Source organism: Syngnathus leptorhynchus, chromosome 11, assembly GCF_054491065.1.
Source record: "Syngnathus leptorhynchus isolate UIUO chromosome 11, UIUO_Slep, whole genome shotgun sequence".
NCBI classification, from domain to species: Eukaryota; Metazoa; Chordata; class Actinopteri; order Syngnathiformes; family Syngnathidae; genus Syngnathus; species Syngnathus leptorhynchus.
The window spans coordinates 2137029-2163197 of NC_141205.1; the positions used below are offsets into that span (position 1 = coordinate 2137029).

General features: G+C 42.4%; 1 protein-coding gene across 4 annotated transcripts in view; it reads left to right on the forward strand.

Moving 5' to 3' along the window:
• ephb2b (eph receptor B2b) overlaps positions 1-26169 on the forward strand; it is a 93127-nt gene that overhangs the window by 21085 nt on the left and 45873 nt on the right. For all 4 annotated transcript variants that reach the window (XM_085923595.1, XM_085923598.1, XM_085923597.1 and 1 more), the window contains exons 2-3: positions 17423-17502; positions 25404-26088. In XM_085923595.1, coding sequence (XP_085779721.1) covers positions 17423-17502; positions 25404-26088 — 765 coding nt within the window. The remainder of the gene's footprint in view (positions 1-17422; positions 17503-25403; positions 26089-26169) is intronic.

Consider the following 26169-nt stretch of genomic DNA (forward strand, 5'->3'; position numbering starts at 1 on the left):
ATATGAATTCTAAAACGGTGACAGAGATGCAGCGCGAGTGGCTGCTATGGGCAAGTTTACAAAGCGTCCACAATCAAAGCTCACTGCATAACCTTGACGAAGAAAAAAAAAAAAAGACTATAAAATATTCATTTCCAGGTTCTTTTGCATAAAGTCTGCCGAAGGTATGAATGTATTACTGTGTGGTGTCCCACAGTCAAGGTCGGCATTCATTTAAAAGTTTTTCAGTTTTTCTGCCAACGACCCCCCCCACCCTCCTCCATAAATAACAATTAAAGCAATTTTGACTTTGCTCTAATTAGTTCTAAAGAAAGGCCGTAGGAGAAAAAAAATATTGTGTTGTTTAAACATGACACTGGCGAGCTTATGAAAGCCCGAAGGGTGAAAGCAGCTCTTCATTGACGCAAACCTTGCTATTATCACTTTTGTGGGTTAAATAGATTTTTTTTTTTTTGTGCAAGTAAAAGCCAGCTGAGTGGCCTTCAGATTTATCAAGAATAGAATAGATTTTCCAATCTTCTACATTATCACATTTCTGCATTCTTTTACCATTTTGTTGACGCACGGTGTGCTAAAAAAAACATTCCTTTTTTTCTTTTCTTTTTTTTTTTTTATTAGGTCATGGTTCGGTTCCCTTTGGCTTTTGACAGTGTGACATGTATTTGCTATCCATGATGTTATAATGAATGTTAACACCCATTGAGCTGACAGAACACTGTCACCCAAGCCCGGGCACAAATAATCCAAGATTAAAATGTATACAGAGCCGTTCTCACACTGCGGCGAAAGTCTCGAAACCGGCACCCGGAGCATGCTATTAACACACACACACGCACGCACGCACGCACGCACACACACAGACACAAGGTCACAGCGGCGGGCTGACAAAATGTGCACAATGTATGCAGGCACACGCCAACGGAGAGAATACACAGCAAAATTAATGCAGACACACATTCGCTTGCAGAGCTTAGCTATGGCTGTTCACTGTCGAGGGAATGTCCTAAACACAAGAAGGCTCTATTAAATGTTAAATCCCTCGAGAGGTGAGGCTTATGTGCTATGATGTGTTTGTAATGTATGTGATGGCCAAAGAAAATAATCCCTTTTATAAAAAAATAAAAACTCCAGCATTTGAGTAGTGGCTACGTTTGCTGAACAAAGACAACACTTTGAGGCTTAGCTACCTTCAAGGTTCTCATTTCAAACTGCTGGAAAGAAAGAAGTGTCCTGGCAGTTTGACATAAAAGAGACATGGAAATAATCGACGTCGGGAACGGTGCCAGTCGAGCTGAGGCTGGAAAAAAATAGATGGAAAAAAAAAGACGGTTTCAAAAGGTTTTGTTCGGATGTCACAGTTCTTGTCTCTTCTGTAAAAACAGTCGCTACTTCCAGGTGGAAACTTTCTTTTGTACATCATTAACCTCCTAGATCCAGTGCGCTGGAGCAATCGTTAAAACCTCTCAGTTACCTTTTCACAGCGAATGCTCCAAATGATGCTCAACTGTTGACATCATGCTCATTTGCTAAGCCACTCAATCTATCGTCTACCTCTGATACCTGCCTGGCAAAGTACGAGCCCTGTAAACTGCCCAGAGTGTGTAATATAAAACAAAATGGCAGACTTCCTGTTCATTTTCGGCCATGGCTCCTTGAGACTGTCTCCTGTGATAGATGTCTTACCAATTTTGTGTCTCGCCGTGTAACTGGTGCTGACATATTTGTCTCTCACTTCATGAGAAAGTTATTAGCAAGCTCCAGGCAAGAACTAATGAAGCCGGCTCGAACGAGAGGGGCAATATCTTCCAAACCATCCAGGCAAGACGGATTCCCAATTTGTTCCCTTGTCGGACTTTGTCAAGGTACGGGTTATTGGAATTGACCTTAAGTGTCTGAATCAAGGCAAATCAAAAATCTTAACCGGTTTTAGTAATACGGTATCAAAACAAAACCCTATCGTTACTTTCCATCCATCCATGCGAAAGCGCCTGGAACCTAATTCTGAAATTGTAGTTCCACTGTGCTGCTTTGTATTTATTTTTGCTAAACAAAGAGCCTTTGCTTTAGCATGGTGTGTTACTTATAAAAATTACAGAGTAAAGCCGGCCAGGAACTCTTCCAGACCGTTTCAAGTCGACAAATGGTGCAACAAGGGAGCTGATGTTGAGCCTCCACAGCAGTTTTATCCAGGTCCACGCATATGTGGTTAATTGCGTTCTGTCGGGAACGGTCGTCAAATGAGTCCGCCCGTAACCTTCATGCATTAATCACAGTAAATTACACTGAGGAAGGTGCGGCAACGCACAGGGCCAATTAACCTTTTAGCCTTCGTCTGAATGCGGCGGATGGGCCTGGTTTTCCAGACGGGGCCTCGCTATATTCTATCGGGTCACCCGCAGAAGCGTGTCCGGGACGTGATGTTCCAACCTCCCCCACATCTTCCAACTGCCACTTCACCACATCCAGACATTGTCCTCATCAGGGCTGGTCCCCACCCTTGGGGATCCTGGAGCAGACTGGAAATCAAGGAGACCTTTGTGTGTGTGTGTGTGTCTTGCGGTTTTTCTCACAGCTGTTGGTTGAGTTTATTTCAAAAGGACTCCTACTAGAGGAACCCCCCAACCCATCCCACAAACTCCACTTGCTGATATTTATTTAGTTTAATTTAGCTGATGTTTGACGCTGACCTTGTGATAACCACCAGCTCAGGCGTCGAGGCCCCCCCTCAAGAAATCAGCACCAAGCCTTCAGGGATTTAAGAACCTATCTGACTTAGCCGCGCAATCTTAAAATAACAGGGATTGGAAGCATGAAACTTTTTGCTGTCATTGCTTTGGCAGAGTGTAACTCAGAGCAAATTTCTTAATATTATTCTGTGGCTTGTAAAATGAAGTAAAAACCACAAAGTAGATGTTTTTTGTTTTTGCGGTCATCCTTGGCTGAGATTTCGCCTGAAGATGTGATTTGTGGACTTTGCCGTTTTTGACTGGGAACATTTATTAAACATAGCACATCTCAGGCAGATGGCAATTTAAATCAGTGATAAATCAAAGCTTCGAGCAATTAGCGTAGGCTTTTTTTTACCATGAGGACCAGGGGCGGAGCCAATTTAGGCAAAGTACGGAGTAGCTCCACAGTCCGTAATCAGTCTTTCGACAAACACAAATTTCCACCTTCTCTTAGCTGGACATTTACATTCGAAGCTCATACTGTGAGCGATGTTAGCATATAGTTGTCCAAAAGATGACAAATTATGATTCATTACTTGATACAAGGGGTTATGTCAATACTTGTGTTGCTTTCCCTTTATACCGTGAGCCATGAGAAAGCAGAAGAAGGGTGCATAGACAGATAAATGAGAGGCAAATACTGCACGCTGCTGCTTGAGTCGGTTCCCAGACCGAAGCTGGCACGGCATTGCCTCTGTCCCTTGTGGTCCAGTTAGCGCTGGACTCCACTCTGACGTCTCTTGGACTGATTGGCGCTGTGAGGCTCCCTGACCAAACAATGAAAACGGGCTCGTGGCCCTAACACGCTGCCCTCTTGTTACTCGCTGCCCTGTGCCCCTGTGAGAACCAGTTGTCACATGACCAGAGTCATGGACAAAAAGGGGATGCAGAAAACCACAATCCCCACTTGACAACCCGCGAGCCTTAAAAAAAAAAAAAGTGCTTTCCAAATGTTTCAGAAATATTCACACTCTACTCAGTTACAATTGATATAAAATATCAATACTCCAGATACTACTTGAAAAATATACTTAGGTACACTAATGCTGCGTTCACACGTCAAAGCATTTTGCATCCGTACTTTTGTGTTTGTGTGTGTGCTGATAACACACATCCACCTCATACATGTGCAGAAACCCCAGCCAGCGCTCAGACACATACGTGGCCACCCACGCGCACACACAACAGGCGCGACCGACGGTAAAACACGACCTTGGCTGCTCTAATGCCCAAAAGAACACGACCCCTTGTCATCCACACCGGGGCCTTTTTCTCCCTTGGGGGTGCGGAAGATGAGGGGGGGACCTTTCGAGGTCGAAACATGATTTTACCCCCTAAAGTGCCATCTAAGAAGAAAAGGATCTCACACAGACACTTTCATGACATGGTCCCCTCCTTGAATATTTCAAAGCATTTCCAGGTTGTGCCCTGTTTGAAGCTGATATAAAATAAAATTTATTATATCATGTTTTTTTTAGGATATATTTTTAGCTTTTACTGTCAAACATAACAAACCCCAACATTAAAAAAAGGAGAAAATAGAATTAGATAATTTCTCTATGTTGTATTTTATATATTTGTATTTGTAATAATATTTCAATTTTATTATAGAATCAAATCAAAAGAAGTGCAGATTTTTAATGAGCACTTTTCCGGACTATAGACCCTGTCATCCGCCCACCCGCCCACCCCAAAACACTCTTGTTGCTGCTCAACTGGAATTCCTCACGGATCACTACCCATGCCCTCTTTATTCCCCTTCTGTGCCTCTTTCGACACCTGGCCGCTGCCCCCCTACGCCCCCAATTTAACCCCTCCCACCCTCCCTAACATTCTCATTAATCGGCCCTGATATTGATGGGAGCTGAATGCTGGCAAATGACTGCCTATGAAGACTCTTTCCTACACTCTGGCACACACACACACACACACACACACACACACACACACACACACACACACACACACACACACACACACACACACACACACACACACACACACACACACACACACACACACACTGGCCTTATTAGCATGCCAGCCATTCAGCAGGCCTGTGAAGCAACCCCTGTGTGATTCAGCTGTCTTTAGCCGTCTCCGTCTTCCTTATTATTATCTCGTCTATCAGTTCAGTTGTTGATCCACCCAGAGTTTTTTGGAGTCACTTTGATTTATTTTGCACTCAATCAGTGACATCTACGTATGGTTGGAGACTATACGAGAGTGTCATCAGAAGTAAATCAGTGTCCAGTCTAAAACGGCGTTTAAAAGTGTTTCTCAGATGTGGCATTTGGAACTGGATTTTTTTTTTTTAGTTTGAACCCATTCATCTATTTCCTATTTGTCTCATCCTTGTTAGGGTCAAGGTTGAGCTGGGCATCACCCACTATGCACATCCATTTGTTGAATATCTATGGTGCTTGTTGGAGTTATAAATACAGTAAATATTTGTACGGAAAGCACTTCCCAGCCGCAATTAGTATATAGAACAACCAAATGAAATGTACCAGACTAACTGACTATTTTCTTTCTTAATCTGGTTGTCTGACAGGTTCGTTTTCTCTGACAACAAACTTCCTTAATGACATCTTTGACCTCCGATGTTATCTTAACACGGTGCAGTGAAGACATTCCTAATGATACCGCAGCACCAGGTTCACCTGTTACCATAGCAACGGTTAGTTATCGTGCCTTATCAGTGAGGCTTTGGCCCAACACTAATCCACACAAAATGACGTCTACCACCTCACCGCTTCACGCGTCTGAAGGTCTGAAAATCAAAGAAGGGAGGCTGTCATTTTTTGAAGAGATCCATCTCTTATGCGTGTCACAAGCAAAAAACAGATACAATGCCAGCCCAAAAGTCTTACACACATGCAAAACACTTAGTCATTGAGAAGATAAGGAGAAACAAAGTGCCCTGTCAGGTTAAGTAGCGGTAATGACCTCAAGGCAAACAGAACACGGTGCTCAGTGAAGAACTTTGCATTCCACCGAGAACGCTTAAAGCTTTGCAGATGCTGTTTGTTTAGCTCACAGGTTACCTTGTCTCAACAAAATGCCACCAGACACATTTGATGGCACATTTGTATTACGTCGTTATGTCCCCCACACACTTCCCCCGCCTCCTTAATTTCCCATCATGGTTAATGAAGTCCATTACAGTCTATTAAATACTTCTTGGCTTGATTCACATTAATCCAGATACGCATCATGACGTGAAAAGGAAAAAAATAAGCTTTTTTTCAAATGTGGATAAAAACTCATGCCAATGTGACACGCACGCTAAATCAAAACTACAGTAAAAGCAGACATCATTAAATAAGGTTGAAATATGGTACATTAGAGATGCGCAGTCCATTAAATAAGGAAAAAACATGGGTCATGTTGACTGTACTTGCATTTAATCCAGTGCGGATGAAATCTGGCCAGGCTAAAAAAACAACAACAAAAAAACACTATCTCGGATGAGTTGATTGAAAATAAAAATCATACTTTTTTATTTGTACGCAGGCTTGTATACACATTATATTCATTCAACACATTACATTTTCTCGCAAAATCAAAAGAACAAATCCAATCAACAAGGAACATGTTTGTTTGCTTTAGTGAGCTGCACAAAGAGATGGATGTGGTTTGACAAGTGTGATGAAAACAGAAAGGACAATGGTGTCATTTTTGTAAATGGCAGACCACAACACCGTTTTAATCTGTTGTCATATACAAACTGCATCGTAATGTCTCTTTGCCAATGACAAACTGTAAATTATTTAGGTCTCATTTGATTATGAGACTAAAAAAAGCAAATGTTTGCCTCTCATCGCTGGAACATTAGACAAACCCCTTGGATGCAGCTTTAATTAAAACCATCAGACATTTATGTTTTCATGAGTCGATGCAAAAACACATTCCCATTATCTATGAAATATTGACAAGAGAGCCTGTAAAAGTGTCATTCTTTTGTTAAACAAGGACTGGATTTATTAGCGTCATTCAAAAGGCTGCATGAAATTCATTAATGTGTTATTGTTCTTGCGGTTTTAATAATTGAGCGCACGTCGTTCCCATTCAAATTTTGGACTTTGTTGTCGATTCTTTGGGTTTATCACCACGATGATTAAAAGTAATACAATGAGAAACCTATTACTTCTTTGAAGCAAAATAGGAATGTTGCAAAGCAAACAAAACAGGAATATCGCAAGATGTTTTTCAAATGAGTAAACATGGCTAAACTCAACTGCTTCAAGACCGATGTCCTTAAATGTTCACCATCCCCGATTTAAGAAATGTAATTGTTTCTATTTGCAGCGTCTGAACTGGCTTTGGTGCATGGGGCGCTAGTAACTGCACTGTTGATCAGTGTTTGTCTTCGCTCTGCCTTGCCGTTATTTCCAGCAGCAGGCTCCCGTGAAACCATTAGCCGCCTCTTCAGGTTCCATTCGACACGCTCGCTCCCAGCGTAAGGGGGTCAGTGGAGGGCCCTAAAGGTGCCTTAAGAACCCGTCAGTCGGTACAGTCCGCTTATCATTGGGGATGTTGATCGCAGGGGGCTTAAAGTGTGCCTGTACTGTAAATGATATTTGGGTTACGCCAAAGCCTGGTGAAGGCAGTAATGGTCCCCGCAGTGCTGCAGGCAGACACATGAGCACGACTGCTGCTTCTGTTTGTCTGCTTTATAGACCTGCAGAGGGGAGTCATGAACCCATAACTCTCCGGACAAATGCAGCATTGGCATTGGGGCTCGACTATCGGGCAGTGATGATGGTTATGCGGACGCAGCTGTTTGGGCCGGTTGGGCAATGAGGCCGAATGCGAATGAAAAGTACGGTCGTGCTATACAGTCGACGACACAATTTGTGATTGACCCTTGCTTGTATTGCAACCCAAAAATTCCGAGCTCTTATTGGGAAACAACACTATGATGGTAAAACATAATATACAGTGTATTCAACTTGCATCCAAACCTCAATTCCTACTTGAAAGCATATTTTGTTGTGATATTGCATTTTTCATCAGCTCTTACATCTGCTTTGCTACGTCACCGTTCAGCTGTGATTAAGATTTGGGATTTCAGGAAAACTAGTTGGCGACGGTCACCCACTCATGATAACCAGTTGCAGACCCGGCTAGGCTGCATAACGGTTCTTTTCACTGTCTACATGGTGCTTTTTTTTCTCCTTTTAATTTCCGCAAGTGTTGTAAAACCACAAGTTCTAATTGAAACATTTTGTCATCCCGACTCCTTGGCCAACATGACAACATAGTCAAGTGATAATACTCATTTCCCACCCATTAAAGCTTCACCATCGTCTCTCTTGTCAAGTTACGTCACCGGCATCCACATAGCAACTGATAATTTGTTCTAAAATGCACCACTGATGATGTCGTGTGATGTTCCCGATGGACACATTAACCACCTGACATCCATCTTGGCAATCGGAGCGTATCGACTGGCAAACGATCAACACGCTGGGTGTGAACTGACGACATCACTGCAAATTCATCATCTGGACATGCACTAAGTGTTGTACCTGGAACCAAGACAAAAATAGCAACAGCTTTTGATTGACGAATGCTTCTACATGACATGTAAGCAGTTAATGCAAGTCCAAGACAGACACAAAACCAGAACTAAAAACGCCGTGACATTATTTCAGCAGCCATTTTCCTCACAAAAGTGGCACAAGCTGTTTACATCAATGATTGAGCATAACCACAGCGGAGAGAGGCGCAGTCTCATTAATACAGTCGGCGTGAAACATTTACACGATCATTCTGGGACGCATAGCTGCTCCAGTACAGCAGAAACAAACAACTCGAAGGATGACATTGCATGTAAAGTGTCTGGGAACACGCTATCGCTGCCGTCACTTGTCATTTGCTGTCCTGAGATGGAAAGGCTTTGATAGAACCCGGTCTAACTCAAACATAATCATATAAAGATTTAGCTCTGAATACCATCAATTATCTTCATCTGGTGGAAGCGCCTCGTTCCGTTCTGTAAATATTTGCAGTCTGGCAGGCGACGACTGTTTGCGGCAGTGATGTTGCAGTACAATGTTTAGATTGCTTCCAAATGATTGTCCAAACATGCGCAATCAAGTGATCCTGACTTGTGTCATCAAAACATATTAAATCCACAAATATTTGCGTGTTGACAGATTGTAGCCAAGCTCGCTAGCAAAAACACTAATAAGCAAACTGCAGACGCCAAACATCCTTGACCTTAAATCACCCTGTTTGATTCAGGACAGGTTTTGACCTTGCGGGTTAATGGTTCAACCTAAAACGAGATAAGAACTCAGGGCTTTGGGCACAGGAATTTACAGCAGCTTTTAACGGATCTTTGAAGAGAGGTAGAAGAGCTCTTTAAATGCATGTAGAATGGCTCATAAAATGGAAGTGTTTGTCTGATTTTAATAGTTTGACTTGGCATGTGAGCTGCTCGCCGAGGTACCAGATAGTGGAGGGGATCTTTTTATCAGCAAGACAAGGACAGATCCACTCCATAAAAATAGATGCCAGAAGCATCCACACACCCGCGAACAGCCAATGTACTGTACACATGCGTTTGTTTGTAGCTAAAGTCAAACTAAAGTCAGAGCTTTGAGTGAGACAAGACGCGGCCTCATGTGTCACTTCACAGATGGCTTGATCAAGATCGTACAAAGCAAAACACACATCCCTGAACTGAAGAACATTCTTAGATTTAAAGGTGAAACGTGTTCAGCAACCAGGAATTTGTTACGTTGCCTTTAGTTCAACCTTTGTGCAATACCGTGAACTTGACGACTGAGAATCTGCACAAACGTACCAAGCAAAACAAAAAAAACCTTTGCTTTCATAGTGATATACTGTATTTTGCTTTTTATGTTTTTTCCCCCCCTCTGTATATTTTGCATAGTTTCCAGTTTACTTCTAGTTCCTTTTCTTTATCAAACTTGAAACCCAATGCTTAACTTGAAATCTTAACCCTTAAAACCCTGCTTTGAAATCCCAAATTTAGCTTTTCTAATCATAGCCCTAACACTCATTTGAAATATTAATTTTAATCCCTAATTTTATTAAAGGAAACAAATTGTGCGTTTTTCTTCCACAATTTAAAACATATCATGTCATGGTTTTGGTCAAAATGCACCAAAGATCAGGAATTATTTCTCCTCATTGAAATTAGCAGTTATTAGGATTACTTGTGTTTAACAGGAATGAGCCGCTGCTCACAGCTTCTAACTTTTACCTCTAGGCCATTGACGAGTAAGACTTTCATTACCGTGACAACGAAGGTCGGAGCTAGGAGGTCGCAACGAGGCCCAGAGTGTGAAGAAAAAAGACAAGACCTGTAAAGAGTGTGCCGCATGCATCGGACACTTCGTGAATGCCAATAGGTGCATTAGTAAATGATGAACGGCTGATATTGTACTGTGATTGTTACTTAACTTGGAATACTTCTATTGTGATCCACCCTCATTCGTCCTTAATTATCAGGCAATGATGCGAAATGGTTCCCAGTGCTCCTACACGTCCGTCAGAATATATAAATTCACCTCGAGCTTTGTTAGTCGATGAATGCTGGTCAGCAGTGCTGCTTGCTGGCAGGGCCTGTCGTATTGTTATTACCTGCACAGCACAACACCCACGGAAGAGGAAGAGGGGGCGGGGCGAGGTTGGTCGAGACGTAGAAAGCGAAACGTGCCGTGAGAGGGACTGCAGAGGCAACGTGCCAAGCTTCCACGGAGCTGCGTACATTTCTAATTATTGCGCTTTTAACTAATGGCTTGTAGGCAAGGCGTGGCAGGGTGGCACTGATTGTTTCCATCAAGGTGATTAGTGCTAGTGTCATTTAGATGCAAAGTATTCCCAAGGCATGAGACCGTCACGTTGCTTATGAATACATTAATGTCATTGAAACGACCCCCTTTCCCTGTGATGTGGTTTTCAAACGATCAAGTGCTGCTTATAGGATTCATTCCAAATTTCCACTGAAGGATTTTAAGTACACTACTGATGTGTTGAACAGGACTGGGGAAATTGGGATTTGGGGACATAAGGAATGTGTACGTATAAATCTTCGGACGTTCAGTTTAGTGTGCCAGGTTTCTTTCACCCGGCTAATGATTGCTTGGATGACTCATCCCTCTCTTGTCTTATTGCCAAATTTGTCTTCTGAGAAATATGGTGTTTGTCCCTCAGGAATGACAAATTTTTCAGGCCAGTTGCCATCAATGATGTATGAAACGTCAAAGTAAAATTTCACATGATTGACGTGACACTGGAGTTGGAAGGTTTGCTTGAGACATCGCTCCATGAGTGGCACATACGGCTTAATTATATTTCCGTCGAGGAGTTCAGTTGGGTGCAGCACATTGCAGGAGTGGTTAGAATGTCTGCCTCGCAGTTCTGAGGTTTGGGTTTGAATCTCAGGTGTTCTCTGGGGATTCCAGATACCTTTCACATTCCAAAAACATTGGTTCATTGATGACTTTAGCTTTTATAGGACATGGATGGATCGTTTGTGTTAGTGCAAGAGTCCTGTTGGTTTGATCACATTGATCACACAAGATGGTCAAACATTATTTTTTTCCAATTGCCACATGGCAATAGTGAAATGTCATCCAGCCATCTATTTTTCCATAGGTCATTAGGGTTGTCCCAGTCGAATTTTGGCAAGACACATGGGGTCCATCGGGGAATGTTTGCCAGCCAATCTGGAGGCTTATTCACACCTATGGGCAATTACACTCCAACCCCCGGGCCATTTGCAGTGTGTCGTCCATTATTAATGAGCCACGGCACACACAGGTATTAAATTTGACATGGCCTGCAAGGCTATTCAAAATAAATTCATCTGGTCAATGATCTCAAAATAATGGGGTGGGGGTTGTGACACTCACATTTCCTCCCAGGAAACACCCCTAGCAACTCCAAATAGTAACAAAATGTCTGTTCACAACGCCTCAGTGAATAACGAGAATTCAGTTCAGAAGCAAAAATAGTTTATTTTGCTTCTTTGCCCCTTATCAATGTCAGGGATATCACATTGTTGATCCTCGAGCAAGTTCTGCTTTAAAGATTGTCAGCTTTCTTTGGATTACTCATGTTTTGGCTCCGAGTGTGGAGATGGGATTTCTCGAGGCAGGGGTGGATCTATTCTGGTGGTATTCAGGGTCACCTGCCACCCTTAAATCGAAAATAAACACATACTACCCTCTTTATTATTTCTAATAAAAAAAAATGTAATATAGTCATTTTTTTTAACTCTCTGCTATCCTCCACTTTGGGAACAAACGTCAGGGAGGAATCGAACTGATGTCAGTCATGCAAGTTAGCTACTGGATTACCCTTGGGAATGAGTTAATGATATTCATTTAGTTAATCAATTGTGTAACGCTATTGTTTCTGTTGCTGTTTGCAGTGATGACTGTAAAATGCAAGCATTTTTCAAACCTTGACTTTTTAAAACTGAAATATATTATGAATATATACTTTAAAACAGACCCTTAGTCCATCATCCGATTGTTCCATTGTTGAAAAAATAAAACACAAGGAGGGCTAGAACCTTTTTTCAAACATACAGCAAAACAGTGGTTCTTGCATCCGGCCCTTAGGCCTCGCTGACAATTTAAGTCTCACTGACTGATAACAGTGTGCAGCTCACTCATCTTACATCCTGCTCGGTACCCGGTATCATTCTCCCAACAGTCGGTGCTCTGGAGAGAGCGCCACTTTCCGCCTCTTTGCGTTTGTGTGCAAGAACCATATTTCACATTGCACCATTTGTCTCCAAAACCAACGAGCCAGCTTCCGCCCCTGTTTTTTCCTCGCCGGTACAATGTATCCACACACGATGAGGTGAAGCTGAGCTCTGTGGTCTACTTCATTGCTCCCCAAAGTACTGACATCAACTTTTCAACTCCAAACACGCCTTTTTGGAAAACAAAAATGCGCATGTCGTCATAAATCTTTGGGAGAGAGGCGATGTCTCCCGCCAGACTTCATGCATTACTGTGGAAATCTAACAACAGGTTTATCTTTAATTGTTAGGAAGACAAATTTGGGTCTACACCATGTGGTCTGAAAGATTCTACATATCTACATAGGGAAGAGTTTTTAGTTATATTCCTTGTACCAATTAAGTATATTTTTTATGTTTCCTATTTTCACGAAAAAGTCATGAATGCTACCAAATTTGCATTCTTTTGAGGAAAAAAGGTATAATGTTATGAAACTAAAGTCTTAATTTTAATAAGACTGAATATTTACAAGACAGTTACAGTATTTAATAATTATTAAGAATAAATCAATGTTCTAAAAAAATATGCCTTTTCTACAAATAAAATAAAAATAAAATAAGGCACCTTTTGCCAAAACCAAATAAAACCAGGATTGTCAGATTCATGTCTTAATCATATTAATATGACTGGATTTTTTTTCTTCATTTCTTGTGTTTGTGTTATGAACACGAGCACAGCATCTCCATATGTTCGTTTGAATTTTTGATGATTTTGTCTGACAGGCCCAGGTGTTCAGGGACTCTTGTTTGAAAAGCGCTGGTCTAAATTATTCCTAAACAGGACAACTATCCTGCCATGAATCTATTCTAGCCTCCTTATATGGCGTTCTTCCTGAGTGTTTGGTATTCCTTTATCGCTGAAATGGCCCATTACTCAGCGTAGCTGTTCAGTGCTGCCTTGTTACTCAATGTGGAGATGGAATTTGTTTGCAGTCATTTAGACTGCCAGGTTTGCTTGGGTTAAACAAACTCTGTTGTTGTCATTTATTTGAACGCTATCGTCAGAAGCTTGCAGAGGTGGTTTCGGCTCGCTTACGAGGGAACTCCGCTGCAGTTCGATTCACTTCAGCTCAAGGGTGAAAACTAGATGGACGCAAGACAGACTAATGTTAAATGCAGGGGTAAATCACTCGTCCAAACAATCTGAAATAACCGATGTGAGCAGGCTGCAGTTTTGTTTGGAACATCTAAGCAATACAACACTCATACAACTAGAATAAAATACTACTCAAAACTGGTTTTGCACTGGTACAAGTGAAAAAAATCCAAATTGCTTTATTTTCAAGTGGGACTGACAGCTGGAGCTGATACTGGCCTTGATCAACTCTAAACTCCCTAATCCAGCCATCATTCCTTCTTTCCATTTTCAATTGGAAAGCAAATATCAAAAATGGAAACAATATTATTTTGTATTTGGTTCAGATCTAAAATAGGAAAGTAAAAACCGGCCTGAGTCTGATTTCAATGTTGGATTGGCTGTGTAGGTTTTGTGACAAATATTCCTAAATATGTGCAGGCAACCAAGTTGCTATTAGTCAACTGAGACATGTGTGCATACTAGTTCCTAACACATTATGTCAAAGAATGAAAGTAACAGCGTTTTTAAATTTGATCTTTTTTGTGTTGGCTTAGAATATTTAATTCAAAAGTTTTCCAGTTTTGGATTGTTGATTACCGTCATACACGGATGGCAATTGTTGCAGGAAGCGCTCTCAGCAAGCAGCGTCTGGGGTTAAGTCTCCCTGCTCTCATTGCATATTCATGCCCCCCCCCTGAGCAATCCGTGGCATCAGTTTTCTAAAAGGAAAAAGGACATATAAATGACATTCTCGCTTGAATTATTTACACTCTCATTGTTAACACTTGTGAACAGATTAGCGCGTGTGCATGAATGTTTAATATTTTCAGAAGGGGCGGGGGGCTTTTGAAGACGGCTAAGTTTTAGAAGCGCCTTTGACCGCCAGCATGGAGGCCATCTTCCCATGAGCTCGAGCGGTTATTCAACGCTTTTATGCAACACTTCACTGCCGCACAAAAGATGTAAAGACACTTAAGCGCCAGCGAGCAGGAAGTTGAGGAGCTGTGGTTTGTCTTTGGAGTAGAGAGTACAGCAGCGGCGTGGCAGAGTAGCCTGCCGGAACAACCGGCGTGATGAAAATCCATTACGCCGTGTTGTGGCTGCACGGCATCAAACCTCACGTCAAGCTGCAACCGCTAAAATCCTTTTCAATAAATCATTGGAGGAGAATAATGCCGTATGTGTTCAGTGTTCTTTGGAATGCACCATAGTGGTCCTCTGAGAATGCTGGACAATAGCTGAAGAAGTCAAGCAATTGTATGGAGGGACTCTGCAATAACATTTCTGCGGTCCATCAGACTGTTGTGATGATGATCTGAGATGATAACCATGCAAATTTGGTGTGATTTGAATAACTTTTCATCCCTGAGGTTTGTTTTGACCTTCAATTCAATTCTCGGTGCTGAAGTGCTGCATTCACAAGGGAAAATACACTTTGATTTTGTCTTTATGGAGTGCTCACTTTCATCTCCAGAATCTTGTCTAAATCTTCAGCTTTTTATAACTAAATTTCTCTTCTGACTCCGGGCTGCGAGAACAAATAGCTACTAGCATAAACACAACGCCATAGCTACGTCGCCGGTTGTCATGTCATCGAAAGTTCCATTGGCCTTGGTTTTTGGAAATGTCAGTTGCATGACCCACATCTGCAGACTGACAAGTGAAATCTGTCTAGCTATGTAACGTCTATCCATTTATCTACGTATGTCTCCGCAAATATATCAAATATACGTCCCCTTTAAGCCTCCGAGCATCCAAGTCTTGCTCTCGATGAAGGGCCAACATGCTTCACCACAGCTGGAAAGCAAAGGCTGAAGCTGATGTGCCGCTGGGCTCCACGGGGGGCAATGAGCTGGCAGCCGACAGATACTGCGGTGCAGAAGGCAGGCGGTTGGGAAAACCTTGCCTCTTCTCGCTGATAGATGCGGTGATGTGGCAGTATCGCCACGTTTACACTTGCCGCCGCACTCTTTAGCGCGGCTAACCATGATCATGGGTCACTGTAAATAAACGTTTAGTTTCAGGACGGAAGACTGAAAAGGTCAAATTATATTATTGGGCAATTTATCGAGTGCAACGTTGGGTTTCAAGTTAAGCACCGAATATTCAACGGTCAAACCCATGTTGAGTGTCAAGTTTATTTTTTGCTAAGTCACGTCATCAAAATTGCGACTCCAAGCCAGAATCCAAGACGCAATGACTCGAGTTCCCATCGCTGCAAAATTGCACTACTTAGTGGTAAAACGATGCGCCAAAAATCACTGCTTACTAAGTTTCAAGGTCATGGTTCGGTCCACCTTGGGTATAGTCAAGCAACCAAAGGCAAAACATTAAAACTACTCATCTTTTGGCCCACGTTTGTCTGACACTGCATATGTTTTTATTTTGTGCAACCACTTGAAGTAAAATTGAGTAAATTCAAAACATCATTTTTGTGGAGGTTTCCAGATTTTGACCTATTGCTTCGTGGCAAGAATGTATTGAACGTGGCGCTGCTATATTAACACAGCTTTACTCTACTGCTACCTGCCTGCATAGCAAATATGAATCTGAGGTGTTTTCAAATTGATCTTGCTGTATCGTCTAAAATAGTCAAAATTGGGACAAAAAGAGAGCATAGACGAATTGGTGTCATCTGTGTACGCTAAAAAATTTAGTGAAATCTTTCCCACTCTATCTTCCCAAGCCGCCGCAGAGGGGGTTCATTATCCGCACTGCTTCTCCACTAATTATTCTCGTGGTTATGTGGGATAATTACCATTTTGCAGCCTAACATCTACAATGCCTGCTTGGCTCGGCATCACTCGCAAAAGCCCGCCAATGGCTGCTCTATTGCAGTCTCATCAGTCTAATTATAGCATTTTCCAACTTGTAAAAACTGCGAATTCTCCCATTATGCTCGTCGGGACTGTGGTTGAGATGCTAGAAGTGGGCGGCGCTCGGTGCCTGAAAATCTGGAAATCGGAAATCTGGGCCTCTTGACCTCAACAAGTGGATGAAGTGTTTTTTATATGTAAATTGGAATATGAACAGCTACAACTTTGCTTGTGCAAGAACGTTGCCATCTTTGACTTAATGCTGTGTCTCATAATACCCCTTTGGCGTTTTGGGGTCACAGCAAGCCTAATCAGGAGGCCACGTTCATTAAGGAGCTGAGAAGCGTTGCAAGTAGGGAACAGCAAAGAGGCCGAGGCTAAAGGCGGGGTGGGGGTGGGCTGCGGAGTGTTGTTTGAGGTGACAACATGAATCGTCTAAGCGGCAGATGATAGACAGCCGGGTCAAGCAGGCGGAATGCAGTCCGCAGAGGACCTCATGACAGACGGAACGCACGTTCTCTTTGACCCCAATTACTGGAGGTGTTTCTTTTCACCACATAATCCTCTGGCCTCCGATTGGTTTCACCCACTTGTTTTTTTTTTTTTTTCTACCCAGCCCCAAGGAAAGTCAAACATCTGACGAGACTGCCCATCTGTCAAATTTAAAAAAGCTACGATTGGCATTTGTGTGGAATGGATCACTTTTCAGTGAAGGTCATCAACAGTCTGTCGCGCTGATGCCTTTTTTTCCCGTCAGTCACTTTGGTTTCTTGAAGTGACTTTTGAAAATAGTTTGAATGCTTTGGTTTGACTGTTTCTGTTCGGTTATCTTGTAATAAGCAATCAAGAAAAAATCCTGATTCATATGAGTGTGCTTGTGTTGAAAAGGGGGCTGATTTGCGATGCTTTTAATTGCGAGGTCGATGGAGTATCATGGATAGCTAGCAATCTGGCGGTCGCCATAAATCCTTGTCATCCTGACCTGCGTCTGTCCGTCTTTCCACAGAGATGCTCATGGACTCCACCACAGCCACAGCCGAGCTCGGCTGGACCGTCTATCCGGTGTCGGGATCCAGCGACAACAGCGTGAGTAATGCCGGCCGCATCATTTGCCAAAAGTGTCAAAGTCATGTGTGGAAGTGTGTGTGTGGTCAACCTCTGCTTTTTGTAAGCGTGCGTACGTTTGTTCAATCTCCATGACAAATGCACTCGTTGCTCTGCACCACTGTTTGGGTTTCTCACTCTGAGGTCAAAGTTGAATCTATGAGCCAGGAACCAACCAAAGAAGGAGCCCAGTGGGTATTTTCAGGGGGGCTCCACTTCATTTAGAGACCTAATAGAGAAAGACAGCAAGTCGACCTTTTTGATTTTGATGAAACGATATGGAAATGTCATACCTTCATTGTCTGGAGTGAAATGGTCATGATAATCTGTTTTATCGCAATATTAGCCAAATAGAAAAAAAGTGCCAGAGGGAATTGTAATAAAACAATGTCTTTTTAGTTACATCCCAAAAAATAATCAACTGGTTACTCGATTAATAAAATAATTCGGGCCCATAATCTGCTATTAGTTCTGCTAATTGTTCAAGATTTTTCTTCCCACACATTAACGCATTACAACATAAGGCAAACATTATGACATTCAGACATCTACTTCAAAATAGGAAATACAAAAAATCATCCAATTTTTGTCTCTGTTGTTCGTTAAACAACTGCGAGGCAGTGTCTGAGTTATTTGTTTTGTTTATGCGGTTTGTATTTGTATTAATGATCCCCTCTGTGACCCATTGAACCATCACAGACTTGAGAGCTAAATAGTTTGCCGATGCGGACGCGAAGCTTCGGAGGCGACGGCGTTGTTTGATGCTTAACGTTTCCAACGAGGCTGCCAAGATTCCCGCATTCCTGGCGGCCACATGCAAGACATGCAGGGTGCGCAGGCGCGCCAAAACCAGTGTCTCGGCTTTGCATCGTTTCTGTGCCATTAGATTCCGTCTTTTCTAGGAAAGGACCAAAAAGAGGGAAGATGTCGACTTATTTTCTGGAGCTTTCCCCAAGAAAACAACAAAAAAGCCCGTTGCCAATTCCTCTCAATTATTTACGCTTCTGTGGTTTGTAATAAAGATGGTTTGAATTAGCCCCCGTCGCGCTGGTGAGGCTGGCCTTCGCCGGTTCCATGATAGCAACTTTAAAGATGTTCTTCATCTCTTCCATCCTGTGAACGCCCGCTGTCGCCTTCCTGCTGTTCCCGACAAGCAACGTGGTCTAACGGCTTCCTTTTTCTCCTGCCATCACCGGAGTCTGTCAGTTATTTTCATGACCGCATTTCCTCATGTTGTGGCCAGGGACGTTGACTTATCCAGCATTACCGGACATCTTTCAGGAGTTTTATGGGGCTTTTATTTATACAAATGTTTCAGGGTAATAACAAACTATTGACATGGATAGATTGGTTCTTTTTTCTTATCTTCGGATCAGATTGTTCTTTTCTTTGGTCCTTAACTTTTTCCTTGGAATGGTGACAGAGGTGGTCCCTTTCTGATCATTAACCCATTTGCTCTTCAGTTGGCTAGCTTAATGCTAACACATAAATGGGAAAACGGCTAGCATGGGACAACGCGGATTGATCTTGCGGTATTTTGACCCTTTAAGCATCCAACCGTCCATCATCTACCGCTAAGCCGGGGTCGGGTTGTGGTGGCAGCACCTCTTCTAGAGGGATCTCGAGGAATTCCCAAGCCAGCCGGGATGCCTGGCCCTTCCCTGGGAAAATGCGAGTACTCGGAACAGCTTTACAGGTGCCACTCATGCTGACAGATGCTCCGTTATTTCATGGCAAAAACAAAGGGTGACTGAGCATGATGCACTGAGCTCACCCTTAGGTCCAGCACAACAGGTGGAGAAACCCATACACGCTATGTGCACATACTGTACATGCTGGGTTCCACGGGCTCAACCGGTGGATCAGTAATATCCAAGCCAAGCGCTTTTCGAGCTTCATGAAATTCCTCCCGATGTGACACCAGATACTTTGCGGCCCGATGGAAAGCCAAACATGTATAAGCAGAATATAAAGTGAGAAATGTTCTGTCAGTTGGCGTTATTCTACTCCCGCTTTACGATACATTAGAATGTCAAATTAATCACATAGGAATTTTCCTTCCTGTGTTTTTTTTTCTGGCGCCCGCAGCTTTTTTCATACGAATCTTCCCTTTAATTGTAAAATATGACAGCCAAACTTAACCCCAGATGCACTGACAACCGGTGGAAAATGTACATGGAGCACAATTTGTCCTCGGGCGGTATGAGGATGCTCTTGATACCCATGCTGGTTAACCGGCGCAGACAGCATGTTTTAGGAATAATAAAGTATGCATTGCGAATTTTGCAGAATTACTTCAGTGAATATGTGGTGACATGCCGACGACCAAAAGAAAATAAATGGCTTAATTTTTAACATCTGAAGCTTTTTTTTTGTTTTAAAAAGTGGTGCCCATATTTTTTTCTTTTTAAATGAAGCAGACTACTACTAAAAATCGGCCTCCAAAAAAAAGTTCCTTAGTCATATCTTAAACCCAATAGAAAATCCACCATTTTAATGTTCTTATAATATGTCTGAGGTCTTTTGTAGAGGTAATTTTTTAACAAACTCCACTTCTTCCAAACTACATATCCAGTTTGGGACCTATGCAGTCCATAATATTGGATACTTGTGTTTTTCTGTGACCACTTTTAGCTAGTGGAGTGATGATTGCAACTTTTCAAAAATAACCTTGCTTGCGCAGACCAAGCATCAGATCAAGTATATGACAAGCCTCTTGTGAAGAGCAATCCAGCATTGCAGACTTCAGTAGCCAACATGTTCTCCTCAAGTGGGCTGCAGAAAGGTGACCAAGAGCTGGTTCGACCCTATGACCTACTTCTCAACCCTTGTAGGTGCTGAAGTACGCTGTCAACGACGGCTAGTTAGCGGTGAACGGGTGCACGGCAGGGAGCTAATGTAGAAGCGCGACTGAGGTCTTCCACCAGGCGACATGGCGTCTTCGGTTTGTTTGTTATTACGTCGTAATGCCGTAATTCTTAGTGTGTCGCAAGTTATCCAAAATAGCAGAGGAATGTCGTTAGGACATTAAAGAGGGGTTGTTATGCTTGCATTTCGCAATTTAAGACCCTTCTCAGGTGTCTTAATAATGACTTGTGTCAAATTAATTGACGTTTTCATCAAAAATACCCCAGGGATCAAGATTAATAGAACTTTAAAGGCAACCAGTACAGAAATATGTCACATATTTCATTTATTAAATGCAACTACAAACTATTTGCACTGACCACAAATGACAAGGGACAGCCTATGAGTGAAAACAAAAGTCAACTAGATCCTTAGAGGGGTATGTTTTTGACGCAATGTGAGTCATCCTCCGGGGGAAGACCGCATCTGAAAATGGAGCGATGTGAATAATTGATTTACATCTGTCAGTAATGATGTAGCGTCGGCAGCACTCGGAGTGCTGTGTACATTGAAATTCACTGTGCGAGCGCCAACACCATGCAATCACCAACGGGACGGCTTTTAGAAAAAAAAAAAAATTGTGTCAGGAGCATATTCCCGCTGCTGCCGGACTCTTTTATTGCTGAGAAGCAGATGTACGAACTAGCTGTGCTGATATGAGGCCTCATATAAACAATATACAGTAGATGACATGACAGATGACATGACATGGGATAAAGTCTTTTTTGGCTTAGGAACATACCATCCCAAAGCTCGCTTACAGTTCTAATGTTTCTCATAACTAGACACACAAAAAAAGTCTATTGTTTATTATTATTTATTTAAATGTAGTTATTAAATTAATTATATATTTATAATTGTTTTTATATATAATATATGATGAATGAATTAATGATTGAACTAATAATTATTGAACCACTAAAAAAGACGAATATTGATATGTGTGTTTCTCCACCTGAATACTAAAAACATGCATCCACCAAATGACACAAGTTCACTTGTATGATATCAAAATTAAAAAGAAACAGATGGTTGTAGTCAGACATGGTCACAGGTGAGAATAAGTGTCCACCCCCAAAAAGAACCCTGGAACAAACGTCATAGAATAAGCCACTTTCTACTCCTGCTTTCACGTGAGGACCTCGAGGGCTGAGACTATCGTCTGGCGACATGCAGCACCCGCGCTACCTCCACCTTGGCCGCTTATAACACATGACCACCCTGTCGCACTCCCCAACCAAAACCTGTGAAAATGAAGACGTTTCTTCTAATTTCACACTCGGCGCTTGATCGTTAGGCCCTTATTATGCCCCATTTGCTTCCCTCCACTGGCCGTGTTGAAAGCGGGCCAAAGGAGCTGTGACAGGACAAAAAGGGGCCCCTCTAGCACAACACATTTTGTTTGGGGTCTTTTTTTTTTTTTTCTGCCCCAACCGCTTCCCCTTCCCGCATGACCACCATAACTTCTCCCCAGTAGCCCCCCACCTGTCTCTGTATTAGTTTGTGTCTAACTACAAGCGTCCTGTGAGCTGCAGATGGTCTGCTCTTGTTTAATTGGCCCTTGGCTTCCCTGCCGCTCGTCAGCAAGTGGGAAAGGTCAATGGCTGCTTGTGACCTGCGATGATAATGTGTGCTTAGGAGGAAGAAAAAAAAAAGAAAGCCAAACGGTGCCAGCGTGTATCTATCCTGTCTCATCCTGTTTGGAAGCAAAATAAGTTGATATTTTGAGAGTATTGCCACATTCCAAAACACCCCAAACTTTACAGCCATGTTCTATAAAACAAAAAGACAAAATTCAGCCCCCTAGGAGGGAACACACAAAAAAGTCTCAAAAGGCATGCACAAAAAGTCACAGAGTCTGCCATTTTAGAATGGAACAACCATTTGTCATTTGGCCACATTTCCAGTGGTCTTGACTTTTCCGACAATTTGCCCATTGCTACCAAATTTGAACCCCATACACCAGACAAATAGACACCACAAAATTGTAGATGTTGTCAGAGTATGGCAGTGAAGTTTTGGCTCACGCAAATACAAAATATTGAAGAATATAGATTGAGAATCCAACTCCCAAAGCCAGTAGCTTTCACAGTATTGTGATTCCACAATATTGCTTTAAAAGAGAGACCATGTTGCCCACTCAAGTTACCAACTATGTTCCCTGTCAGACAATGGATTGAAAGTTTTCTCATCTCACTTAACAAGTTTGTCCGTGTCAGTATTTGTTTTATCCCTGGCCGCATGTGTCCATTTCTTTTGTTTAGTTTTCACCCTGCAAATGGTCTGGGCTAAACCGAGCATCGCACTCAACGGTGATGAATTAGGACATGGGAATAAAGAATTTGAGCCGTTCTAATTAGACTGAGAGTGTTTGATGGAATGCCAGTTTTTGTAACGAGAGGGGCTGACTTTCCCCTCCCCGGCCGCCGTCAAAATGTGTCAAAGTCCTGGCTAAATGGGCTCTAATTTGAGAGATTATATCAACTGTGAAGTGGAGCGGCTGCAGCTGATGCAAAGACGGCTCTCTGGGGTTGAGAAACACTTTCCCCCCCTCGAGCTGAGATGTCAAGGTCAAGGTTGCGACCTGTTTGCTGATGCCAGTGCATAGTGTTTAAAGTTGATGCCCTTGATCTGCGGCCAAGGGGGCCTGAAGACATCTGTAGAAAGATGGACAGAGAGTGAGCGAGAGAGACAGAGAGGACTTAATTTGGTGTGTAAAATGCAGACCAGATTCTGGGTGAACTCGATAAGTCTCCATGTGGTCGCTTGGTGGAATATTCTATCTGTTGCTCTGGATGTGATTGATGTTTTTCAGGATTTGCCTGAAGTGAAAAGAAGCTTTTCACCATGCCAGGAAGCCATTACAGTATGCGCTCCATTAAGATACAAAAGACGCAACAATGTCGAATGCGTTGTCGCCCGGAGCGAGTTGAGTGTCACATCAAGCTCAGGAACATGGGCTCAAACCTCTATTAATATACATACAGTGTGTGTGTGTTTTAAGGCCATCTTCCTTCATTCTAATTTGCAGAACTGATTAGACAGTAAATAAATAAATAAATAAATAAATACAACGTGCACTATGAAAGTTGCTTGTGAGCACGTCTGACCCACTTCCCCCTACCCGACTGTGATGTAAAGCACAGTGACTTTAAGTTCAGCGTCTTCGGAAGGAATTACAGTATGGGAATAGTTTCTCCAATTAAAGCAAACACTTTGGTAAACGTTAATATTAGCTGGCGGTGGAGCACCACATTTTTGCATCAGCATGCCATCGTAAAAAAAAAAAAAAAATCCATGTGTTTGTTGCTCAATATTAGCAGTAATGTTACTGGGTCAGTCTGATAACATCTCCAGGTGTAATAATATAATAATATAATAATATATAATATAATTATATAATATATTATATAATAATATATAATAATAATTTGCCCCAATCTATATTTAGTGCATTCCTTCTCATATATCTAGAAATAAACTATTGTGATTAAAATGTCACATCTGTTAAATCAAGCAGAAGAATTTATGCACCCCCAAAATCTACTTTGACAGTGACTCCATTTAACATGCAGAATAACAGAAGAGTTCAAGTCACGCTGAAGCTTCAGTGAACACTTTGATTGAAAAAAGCAAGTATAATTATGAACTGACAACTTTACCGCCCAATGCAACAAATCACAGTCCTTCAACAAGGGCGAAAAATGATACGCACTGGTAACACCGTCTGGCGTACTATAAAAAAAAATGAAGCGGGAGGTTGCATTTTATCTTTAAATGTTATCAGCCACACATTTCCGCCAATGTTTGTGGATAAGCGAGACACGGATCATGACATCAGTGCAGATTTACTTGGCAAAAAACTTAACAGCGAGTGGAAATACAAATGAATTGGCCATCTGTCATGTATTGTCTTTTTCTCCTGATCTGTGTGTTCTTAAAATAGAATAACGTACCTTTTGTTGTCACTGCAGTGCAATTACTTGTGCAGTGAGCGCTTTCGTGAGATGCTTAGAATACCCGGTAAGGGCAAAAATAAATCAATTTCTTTTGCGTAAGTGTAATTAAAACTACGACAAAATGAAACCACCATATATGGAAAGATGATGCAATGAAGTTCAACATCGATACAGATAGATGATGCATTATCACACTCCCTTAGGAACTTTAATATTTGAGTCCAGACAATTTTGATGATATTTTTAATCAAAAATCAGTATCTAAAGAATAACACCCTTCACGCTAAGCTAAGAATCTACAGTATCTGCATCTCTTGAGGAATGGCGCCGGTCCTCACGCTCCTCTTGTTTTCTTGTTTATATATTCAGTGTTGAAAATGACCTTATCAGCTTGATCAAATTAATGGGCGCAAGGTTCAAAGCGTACCAACTGGACCTCCGGGCTCAGAAAACACATGCTGGGAAAAAAGAAAAAAAAAGCTGTTTCTCATTTTGTTCCTCTCTGGGTCGAATCTCTTTAACTAAGAGATGTGATGTTTCTTTGCACTGTGTAATCAATTTAATCACAACATCGCCTTAAGCTGATTACACGCAGATAATTACATTTTTTCAAAGTGCGCATGGCAACAAACACATTTTGGGTGGAAAACAGAAACGGACGGAGGTTTATTACAGTTTGTCTATAATGAGAACCATGTCGACTTTCTACTTCTCTACAGTGGCGGCTGTGATTTATTTATTTTTTCATCCCCTGCTGAATTGGATGAATTAGTTCACTCATTTACAAATAAACTGTTTTTAATTGTCATGGTTTATTGATTTACTAATTACAAAACAAGATAATACTTCACTCAATAAAACATGCATTTTATCACTTATATTATGACTTACCAAAGTCATCAAACAATCATACAATTTTAATTTTAACTGTTAAAATGGCCACAGGTGCAGCAAATCTTTGTTGGCTGGAACTCAAGAACGAACAAGCTAATGATGACTCTGTGTCTCCCCCGACAGTGGGAGGAGGTGAGCGGCTACGACGAAAACATGAACACCATTCGCACCTACCAGGTGTGCAACGTTTTCGACAACAACCAAAACAACTGGGTGCGCACTAAATACATCCGGCGGCGCGGCGCGCAGAGAATTCACGTGGAGATGAAGTTCTCCGTCAGGGACTGCAGCAGCATCCCCAATGTTCCCGGCTCCTGCAAAGAGACTTTTAACCTCTACTACTACGAGTCGGATGCTGACTCGGCCACCAGGACCTCTCCGGCCTGGATGGAGAACCCCTGGATCAAGGTGGACACCATAGCGGCCGATGAGAGTTTCTCTCAGGTGGACCTTGGCGGGAGAGTGATGAAAATCAACACCGAGGTCCGCAGCTTCGGCCCCGTGTCGAGAAACGGCTTCTACCTGGCCTTCCAGGACTACGGCGGCTGCATGTCCCTCATAGCCGTCCGGGTCTTCTACCGGAAGTGCGCCCGCATCATCACCAACGGGGCGCTGTTCCAAGAGACCTTGTCCGGGGCGGAGAGCACCTCGCTGGTGGCGGCGCGGGGGGTTTGCATCCCCAACGCGGAGGAGGTGGACGTGCCCATCAAGCTGTATTGCAACGGTGACGGCGAATGGATGGTACCCATCGGACGCTGCATGTGCAAGGCTGGCAACGAGGCAGCGCAAAACGGGACCGTGTGTCGAGGTACGTCTCTTTTTGTTCTGTCTTCAAGCCCATGTTTTTATTGTCTGGTAGTTTTAGAGTTGTTATTGGATGGATCGGGCT